Here is a 9,860-nt window from a genome sequence, read left to right on the forward strand (position 1 = left end):
GAGGCTATTTTCAAAAAGTTGACCTAGCCTACTGTCAAAGTTCGTCAAAGGCCACTGAGATAGGAAAGGGCACCCATGGCGAGGTTGGGAATTGAGTGTGTATTTGTTTTTTGTTTTTTGGGGGGGGGGGGCACCATCGTAACTTTATAACTTTATTTGAGCAATTAAATATATCTCTTGTTCTGCCTGTTTTGTGATATACATGTCTAAAAGGCGCCTAATATAATACTGAAATAATATCGACATTATAATTATTATAACTATGATGATCAGGACTTGGTGCCCAATGCACAGTGCGTAGTGCGCGTTAGAGGAACGGCGGGACTGACCGTAGGATAATTCTTTGACTAAACACAAACAAACTTTTTAAGTTGGGTTAAGTTACTGTGGCTACAGCAAGGGTATATTTTTTTATGTTTTTCTTTTTCTAGTAGTCATCATGAAACGAGGAAGGGACATTGCAGCCTTTTTTTTGCCCCAGTAAATAAAAAAAGTGAGAAACATATCAAGGTATTGACAGCTAAGGAGCAGGAACAGGGAGAGCCACAGCCGTTTGTATGATTTTAATGTAAAGCTAAATTAAAGTATTTAATGTTTAAATATCATTTGTTTCCGTAATTTTTATGTGCCCCTCTGATTAAACACTGCCCCCCCCCCCCTTGGCCCCCCCCCAGTAAAATGTGTCTAGAACCGCCACTGCCTTGAATTGCTTAAATGTATAATGCTGCTAGTACACCACAGCAAGATACGATACTTGCTGTGCAACAGTCTTACTCATACACATAATAAAGAGAAGAAGACCAAACTATTTTTGTTACGAGGTTGGCTGAATCTAAAAGGCCACCCATACAAACCATACAATTGCAGTAATGGTCCTGCCCCCAATCTTCGAACCAAACATCTCTGCTGCCCCCTTCGGTTTCCCTCGGTAGCTGCATTCAGGTCAACAGGCCCGGACCTCCCACCTCCAATAGACTGGAATCGACGCAATACTCAGGCGAGGGAAACTCAATGAGGTATCGCGCTTAACTTGCCCTCTTCAGCGAACGATGCCCCCGCCTCCCTCTCCCTTTCGGTTGACGCGCTGCTTTGATCTCCGTGAACAACAGTCACGTCATTGCTCACTGCTCCGAGGGGGTGTCTTATTTGGGGGAGCGACGTTTAGCAGCCTCCAGAGAGCTCGAACAGCAGTCAGTCGCGAGCAGCAGTCAGCATCCGCGGAACTTAGGGAAACTTGGGAAAGGAAACGTTCACTTGTTCAAGTCTCTCCACACACACATCAAGTGACTGCTGAAGGAATGGAACACCAGCTTATTTGCTGCGAGGTGGAGACCATCCGGAGAGCCTACCAAGATTCTAACTTGTTGAATGACAGAGTTTTACAGACCATGTTGAAAGCGGAAGACAATTATCTCCCAGCAACGAACTACTTCAAATGTGTTCAGAAAGAAATCGCTCCTTACATGAGGCGAATAGTCTCAACGTGGATGCTGGAGGTTCGTGCGCAGTGTTCTGTGACTCGGAAACAGCTTAGCCTGACCATGCAGATCTCTGAACGTGATCTATTTAGCCTACAGGCCTAAAATCATAAGTAATTGCCATGTAAGGTGTGCTGACTGCTTGTGTTTGTCGTTTAAATCGATCAAAAAAGTATTTATTGCAATTATTGATCAAGCGTAGGTTGTTTTTTGAACAAGATGATGTTGCCCATGTCGACTCTATGTTCCCTATGCATAGGCCTATAGGTCTACAGAAGATTAGCCTACATCTGCCCTTAAATATTACGATGCAAATAACGTGGTTACATTTAATTCAACATTTTTTTAGTTAATGTGAACGTATAGGTGCTACGTCAGTCCCCAGTGCGCCATCTTTGTTTTATTGTGGTTGAGAAATAGCCAATAGGTGTTTTATAAACTCTTGGAATCATGTCATTGTTGCTTTCGATATGAAAGCTGCAATCGAATGTTTAGGCTATCCAACTTAAATTGAACACAAACAACAGAAGGTAGGGGTTTGTCCAGCAAGATCGGGTAAACAATCAAAGTGCATGCGGATTTTCAAGGGTAGGCTAGCCTTTCAAAATAGCTTAATAACCCCAATCTGTTACGATATATTGTAATAAACGTATCCATTATCAAAGGGCGGTTGTATCTGAACATTTGGGTGACAAAGAGTTTATGGATTTGTTGGTGATTCTAATTTATTTCAATTTTTGAAATTGCGAGTAGCCTATAGGCTATAGGCTACACGTCGCACAATGCTCATAATTTGCTGGGTTTTAAGTAGGCATAGCCGAGTTCATTATAGGCTATTATTAGTCCTATTATTGATTGAAGACTACAAATGATAATGCTACTTTATACAGTTTGTAATTTAGAATGTTTACATGCAATTGCCATATTGCTAAACATTTTTGAAATGTATAATTTCTTAAACCACGAGTTGACCAAGGCATCTTTGAAAGCCACGCGCTTCACGCTACCTTTAGGCTATGTGCAGGAGAGTAATGTAATTCAACAATCAATGGAATAATTTATTTCTAGAGTTTCTTTTTCAAATGTGCATCATATTTATTTCTAGGCCTATTAATTTGTGAAAATCTAAACTGCTTTCTAGTTGTGTAGACTGATACTTCGCTTTTGATCACAGGTTTGCGAGGAGCAAAAATGCGAAGAGGAAGTTTTTCCGCTAGCTATGAATTATTTGGACAGGTTTTTATCTGTTGAACCCACAAAGAAGACCAGGCTACAGTTATTAGGAGCTACCTGCATGTTTTTGGCGTCTAAACTGAAGGAGACCGTCCCTCTGACTGCAGAGAAGCTTTGTATATACACCGACAACTCCGTCCGACCCAGCGAAATATTGGTAATTTGCCTGTCTGTCTAATGTAATTTAGGCCTAAAGCAAACGTAGACAATAGTGTATTTTCATGGGCACAAACCCATTTCATATTAATGATATATTCCCAATATGGACAAACTAAAGGCCAAAGCTCTTGATCGTCCTCTAGTGGTTGTGTTGTTGCTCCTAATGTCCAAAGATCAAACTCAACAAATCCTGTGTCTATCTTCCTTCCTCCCACTTCCTCACAGCAAATGGAACTGCTTGTGTTGAACAAACTGAAATGGGATCTAGCGTCAGTGACTCCTCATGATTTCATTGAGCATTTCCTGTCTAAGTTGCCTATCCAGCCGGCCTCCAGACAGACACTGCTGAAGCATACCCAGACCTTCGTGGCTCTTTGCGCAACAGGTATACAGCGCCTGTCACTGTGTGTGTGTGTGTGTGTGTGGTGGTGGTGGTGGTGGTGGTGGTGGTGGTGGTGGTGGTGGTGGTGGTGGGGGGGGGGGGGGGTGGCTGTAGTTGTGATGTTTTGATGAAAAGACAATTTCAGTGTTACACAGAGAATAACACTTGGCAGCCAACTCAGTGGTTGCATGTTCTGTCTAGTGGTGTGCAGAAATGCCTTCAGCTCCCCTCTTTGCTATCACAATGGCAGCCAGAGAGTAGGGAGTTTTCCTCAAGGTGATATTTGGGAGTATTCCTGCTCTCTAGGTACTACATATACCACCTATCCCAGAAACAAAGTTGATTGGTGTGGGAGGAAGTGGCTTTGTCCTGTGCCAGTTCAGGGAGAAAACTGTGTTGTTTGAAGCGAGTGAATGAATGGGCCTGGGCTCAAAGCTGAACCTGCTACAGATCAAACCTCTGTCTTTCTGTCTCTCATTCTTTTTCTCTCCTTTTCCATCTCACTTTTGCCTTTCTCTTTCTTTCAAATGTTCTCTTTCTCTTTACCCCCTACTTTATAAACGTTCTGGTGGTTAAAGATTGAGACCATGAGAGGAGGTTTAGGAATCAGGATGCTCATTGTTTAAAGTTCTAAAGTGAGTATTATTATCTATTGTCTGAAGGAAGCGTAGAGGCATTTAGCCAGTTCCAACCTGTTAAGAAGTTGTCAGATTGTCTGATCTTAGAGGATCTCTCCTTTAAACTGGCTTTGAGAGGTACTTTCTGTTCTCTGAGTTTGTAGACTTAAGGCCAATTTATACTTCTGCGTTTTTACGGACACGCACACAGGGATTGCCTTCTCTGTCAAGGAACTCCCTCTCCGTGCCCTCTCCGAACCCCTCGGAGAGCTCTACGTGCACCTCCTGATTTTCCTGACTATCCGTCCGTCATTTTACGGATACCCCTTGGCTGTGATTGGTCCGTATTAAGAACCGCTTGCATCAGGGGCGGGGTTGCCGTGACCAACAAGAGAACAGAATCCTTTGACCACCATTGTTGTAAGTTTTTACAATTCATATTTCAGCTAAACAGTACATGTAAATCAGCATCTGAAGTAAAATGTGATGAGAAATGGGCAGTGTAGTTGCTAAGAATGTGCTTATTTTATTGATGAAACTGCTAATTTGTAAATTTGCTCCGACTTTTCGATAACCTAGCTAGCGTTGCAGTGCCGCGCCATCTACTGTTCTGACGGTGAATTGCTTTCAGCACGCAGAGCCGTCGGAGTAGTATAAATTCAACCAATCCGTCGAGCTTCGTGCATGCGTCTGTCCGTAAAGGAGTCGGAGAAGTATAAATCGGCTTTCATGACTTTCTGTCTGTAAGACTACTGGGCATGAAGGGCATGGCATAGTCATTAAACCGCTGTTGTTTCACAGACAATGTACCTGATTGATCCACCTCCTCCTGTGTGTGTGTGTGTGTGTGTGTGCGCGCATGTGTGTTTTAGACAGAGAGAGTGCCCCAGAGTAGATTTATTGTCCCTTGAACCACTTGAAAAGAGGAAGTGAGAAATGATCTCTGCAGAGGGAGGTTGTACCACTGGAATCTGAATGGTGATTTATGGTGCTGGGAGACTGCAGGGGGGCACTGCTACAGAGAGACCTCATCTACATTCTATGGGTTGCTTATAAATGAAAAGGGGGCCCTCTCTCTCTTTCCCTCTCTCTCCTTCCCTCTCTCTCACTCTGTCTTTCTTTATGCTGATTGTCCAGTAGTTCTAGCACGTAACAGAATGGAACATCACATGTGGGGGAAGTGATAGAATGAACCAGGGAGACAGATGGGGGTGGGGGTGAACAGAGGGAGCGCTGTCTGGCGCAGACCTACAGCGTAGCTCCTAAACAGGGCATCCTGCCACATGACAGCATGGTGTCACTTCAGAATGCCTCTAAGTCTGTCAAATCCTGCCCCTGCACCCCCCCCCCCCCTCTTAATTATGCCACTTAAAACGGTCCCCAACCCCACCCCCTTCTCCTCCTCTCCCTTCCCTTATGCCCCCTACAGCCCCACCATTCCTCCATATCCTCTCCTCACGCCGTCCTCTCCTTTTCTCGGCTTTCCTTCCTCCCTCAGCTCCCTCTCACTGTTGGAGCAGAGGAAAAAATGGGGGACATTGACATTTGTCATCCTTCTCTCTGTCTGCCTTCCCCGTGTGTCCTGCCCCATGCAGTGTGTGGTCTGAGAGAAGCTTTTGCTGCAGTAAGCTCCTCTATTAACCAGCGGCCTGCATTAATAGTTTGTGGATGAAATACTTTGCTGCAGGAATTTACCCTCTAACCTCTTTGTCTCTCTTCCCCTCTTTGTCTTTCCCATCTAGATGTAAAATTCATTGCCAACCCTCCATCCATGATTGCTGCAGGAAGTGTGGCTGCAGCCATACAGGGGCTCCATCTCAAAAGCATGGATGATGCTATGTCATCACAGAAACTCACTGACTTGCTGGCCCAAGTCATCCGCAGTGACCCGGTAAGTCACATGACAGGAAGTGGCAGCACTTATTTCCTTCCTCCAAGTGGCAAGACTGTACCGCATCACTGCCCCAGCCCAGCACTGACACTTTATCATCTGCTCATCTGACTATTGATGAGATATAAGGAGGAGAGAGATAGAGAAAGAACAAAAGATGGGGAGAGAATGAGACTGCAGCCTTGTAAATCAGTAGGTAGTCTAGTCATAAACTCTTCTTGAATGGAACAGAAAATGAGAGTGAAGACCCAGCATGGCTCTGTGATGTCAGTGATGTGACGACAACGTGACAAACTTCTCTTTTGTCTCTTTTGTGGTTGGTGGCAAAGTTCTACTGGAGTCTGAGAGAGATGGGAGGGGGGAGAGAAAGAATGGAGGGACCATGGTTACGTTTACATTTACTTTTACTACCTTCAGGCTCACATTCAACAAAACACTTTGTTTGGACTTGTTATGTAGATATGGCTAAATATATATGCTATATGCTATATAATTATTAGCCAGATACTCTTTTTAGTACTTTTGTTTATCTTTATTTTCTACTGGTCTCCTTGATGCTAATGTAAAACAAAATTGAATGAGTAGTCTGCTTTCTACCCCCCCCCCCCCACACACACACACACACACAACATAAATACCCCTACAGACCCCAAGTGCACACACACACATCCCCACAACCAAAACGTTCTCACCTGGACTACTGACCGATTCCAGCTTGAGTGATCATCATTGCTAACTCCCACCCCCCACCCCCAGGACTGTCTCAGGGCCTGCCAGGAGCAGATAGAGTCCCTCCTAGAGACCAGCCTCCGCCAGGCTCAACAACAAGCTGTCTCCACTGAAACCAAGAGCATGGAGGAGGAGGTGGACCTCTCCTGCACACCGACCGACATGAGGGACATCAACATCTGATTGGACGATTGGTCTATCTGTCGCTGGGGGTGAGCCAATGAGACGAGCTGTGGAAAGAGGAGGCATAGACTGGTGCTGACGACGCACTGCAGTCTGTCGCCTGTCTATCTTCCTGTTCCTGACGTGCTTCTGAGTGTGTGTGTGGCCTGATTATCTGGAGTGTGATAAGTGTTTGTGTGCTCGTCGCATCCCTACACTTGCTTCCTGCCTCCCCATTGGCTAGACTGAGGCAGCATGATGAACTAGGCCCAGCTACTCTTCCTGTTGACAAGACAAACTTGAAAAAGAGACTAAATATGTAGTACTGTATGTGTGAGCGACCGATGCTAGCAGAGATACGACACGAGACCGAGAGATAGACACAAACTGTAGAATAATAAATTATTGTCCCTGTTTAGTGTTGCTGTTTGGAAGGGAACACAATAGTTTGTTTGAAACAATCTCTGAAATATAATTCTTAAGCTTTGTTTAAAATCACTTCTTTAACCTCCCAATCATTGGAAATGGAGACTGCATGATCTAGTTTTTTAGCATACTTAGCTAGTTCCCTCATAAATCTGAATGGTGATGGGTCCTATCACACTGTTAGAAGTGGAGCTAATCAACAAGAAACTACTAAATATTTGCTGAAAAACTAAAAAGCATTCTGCCGTCTCTGAGAAATGATCTGACCGTTATACTATACTTAAGATAACTTGGTCCAAAATATTTATCCTGTTGTTACTCACCACCAACAAAAAAAGCACTTTGGGGCACTAGCTCCTTACTGACTATTATGAAAACCACACTGGCAGTGAACATACAGGATGGAATGGTTTGGGAACATTGACTGACACATCCGTAATGTTGAACTGGAGTATAAAACGTTGTGTATTCTGGGAAAATAATTGTAAGTTCAGATGTTCTCACCTAAGGGGTTTAAGGTGCGCTGCTGACAGTGGACACAGTTAAAGGTGCCATACTTCATCGTAGTCTGATAGTTCACAATTGCTGCCTTGGTATCGGTATTAGACATTCACACACAGCATCCGAAGCTTTTGATAGTTATGTAATTCCTAGTGATATATAGATGAATACTATTTATTACAGAATATTCTTTTAGTTTTCCAGGCCAGTTGATAAACTGATTATGTAAGGCTAAGGTCCGTGGTAAATATAGGATTGCTGACACTCTAGTCAGTGACACTGTTTAAGCCCCTGATCACAATCCTGCTACCAGACATACAAGAACACGCTATTGATTGTATTTCATTTGCTCACTGAATGTTGAGGGAGGAAAAAAATTGATAAATGAAAGGTCATCTGTGTAAAAAATTTACGAGTTTGAAATCATCCATAAGAAAGAAATGAAATGGCTTTTAGATTATTTTGCACAAATTCAAAAAAAAATGTTGTGTTATTGTTGGTGATCAGCAGATAATGGAGCTGGAAGAGCTAACTTAAGTTGCTGAAGCAAGGCTTGCAGACGGGAAGGGAATGGGGGGAGGGGAGTGAGGGTATGTGAGGGACTGCAGAATCAAAGTTGTAACTGTACAGTGAGAAGAGATGGACGAGAGAAACACTCCTCAGACACTATATAAGCTGCTATGGAGGATTTCCCAGTAATGTTTGATGACTAAATTAAAACAACAAGAAAAGAAAACAATGCTTTTTTCCTCTTATCAAAGTGTTTGCTGCTATGTTGTGTATATTGTTTTTTATTATAAAAATGTGAATATACTGCCATGTAATAGGATTACATTTTCTCATAGAAAATTATGATATTATTGACATCGTCACTGTTTTGTAGTGTATGTGATCTATTTTTTTTTCTTACATTTTTTTCTTTCATTATGTGATTTCTGCTCTATTCCAAAAAAAGAAAAATAGAGTTCCTGATTTTGTTTACACTATACCTCACTCTATTCTCTGTTCATTTCATCCAAGTTTGACTTCAATTCTGACTAAGTTTCTTGTTATTTTATTTGTTTTTAGTCTGTCCAGTTCCTAACCAGTTCTGGATATATAAGAAAAATGATTAAATGCATTTACCGTTGTCCTAATGGGCCTTGCAGGGAGTTACAATATAAAACATTGATTTAAAGTGGTGCGGTAACATCCTTGATTTTTAAGCTGTTTCATTAAAAGAAACAAGCCACTCAATTAGGCCATTGACGGCCCTTATATATATTTATAAAGCTTTTGTACAAATTGATAACAGATATGATGGACTTTGTAAATGGCAGGTTTACCTATGAAGCCATAGACTGTTTTCTTTTAATGATTGTTATAACACAGTTCCAATTCCAATGTACCTCATGTCCAATCAACATGACCACACACAGGACACATTTTTTCAACCGTGTATTTCCTGCACAATAAAATGGAAAAAAGAAATCCAAATATTTCTTTATCATTCCATCACATTATAAATAATTTGCATTGTAACAAATAAAGACAATCTGATATCCAGGAGCCTGTAAAGGCAGTTCCCAAATGTACGAAGGCATTCTTCTGTTCCAAAAGTTGACCTTTTTGCAGTTTTTCTCACTCACTTTGTATTTACGTTGTTTAAAAAAAACAAAAACAGATTTAAATAAAATTTAAATTCTGGACCTTCGGCAGTGAGGGGGGTGGGGGGGATGCCGTTTGAACTACCCAAACCCCCCCCCCGTCTATGGGCCTGGAAGGTACGCACGCAGGAAAATGGGCGCAGAAACGTGTGCAGGTGTTTCTACCATAGATTGTAAGAAGAATGGACGACTCGTGTACAAAAAATGATAGATAGATATATACCTTATTAATCCCGTGGGGAAATTCAGGTGTCTCTCACAGCTCCCATATTAACAATAATTACAATTACAGACACCATGTACAGACACCACGATACAATACAAACAGACAATACGACACAATAAGGCCATGCACAGGACCTCCCAAGACAAATTCTGAAGCCAAAATACCCCAGATAGGGGTGCTGCCATCTTGCACGGGTGAGGTCATTTGGAGCCAGAGTTTGCGCAGTACTGGTCGGGTGGTGGAGCCGTGGTATCGAATTCCTCCCCAAGCTTGGCTCTGGCTCCAAATGACATCCAAATTATATCAGGGGCCCATACCCCACCCCATCAGGGGGTGGCCCACCCATCAAAGTCCCACTCCTCGGTTTGAGGCAAAGGCCCTGGTGGATGTTGGTGGAATTGCATGTCCGA

The 9,860-nt window shown here is 42.8% G+C and overlaps 1 protein-coding gene across 2 annotated transcripts; it reads left to right on the forward strand.

The window, feature by feature from the left end:
• Positions 1 to 1,032: 1,032 nt before the first annotated feature.
• Positions 1,033 to 9,048, forward strand: LOC146258484 (G1/S-specific cyclin-D1). Of its 2 annotated transcripts, none has more exons than XR_014729813.1 (5): positions 1,033 to 1,496; positions 2,653 to 2,868; positions 3,096 to 3,255; positions 4,081 to 4,289; positions 5,612 to 5,752. XR_014729813.1 is itself a non-coding variant. In XM_084673160.1 (5 exons), the coding sequence occupies exons 1-5, from the start codon at positions 1,299 to 1,301 to the stop codon at positions 6,670 to 6,672; spliced, it is 879 nt and encodes a 292-aa protein (XP_084529286.1). In that variant the 5' UTR covers positions 1,089 to 1,298; the 3' UTR covers positions 6,673 to 9,048. The 2 variants fall into 2 exon arrangements, 1 of the variants encoding a protein (XP_084529286.1); XM_084673160.1 differs by lacking the exon at positions 4,081 to 4,289 and adding an exon at positions 6,517 to 9,048 and having other exon boundaries at positions 1,089 to 1,496; positions 5,612 to 5,760.
• Positions 9,049 to 9,860: the final 812 nt, after the last annotated feature.

Source organism: Hypomesus nipponensis, chromosome 14 (genome assembly GCF_054491055.1).
Source record: "Hypomesus nipponensis isolate SF chromosome 14, ASM5449105v1, whole genome shotgun sequence".
NCBI classification, from domain to species: Eukaryota; Metazoa; Chordata; class Actinopteri; order Osmeriformes; family Osmeridae; genus Hypomesus; species Hypomesus nipponensis.

Bases quoted from the DNA above. Each gene is read 5' to 3' on its own strand.
- LOC146258484 (XM_084673160.1), top strand. From the start codon at position 1,299: ATGGAACACCAGCTTATTTGCTGCGAGGTGGAGACCATCCGGAGAGCC. The intron at 1,497-2,652 runs GTTCGTGCGCAG...TTTTGATCACAG, and splicing joins TCTCAACGTGGATGCTGGAG to GTTTGCGAGGAGCAAAAATG. The intron at 3,256-5,611 runs GTATACAGCGCC...TTTCCCATCTAG, and splicing joins CGTGGCTCTTTGCGCAACAG to ATGTAAAATTCATTGCCAAC.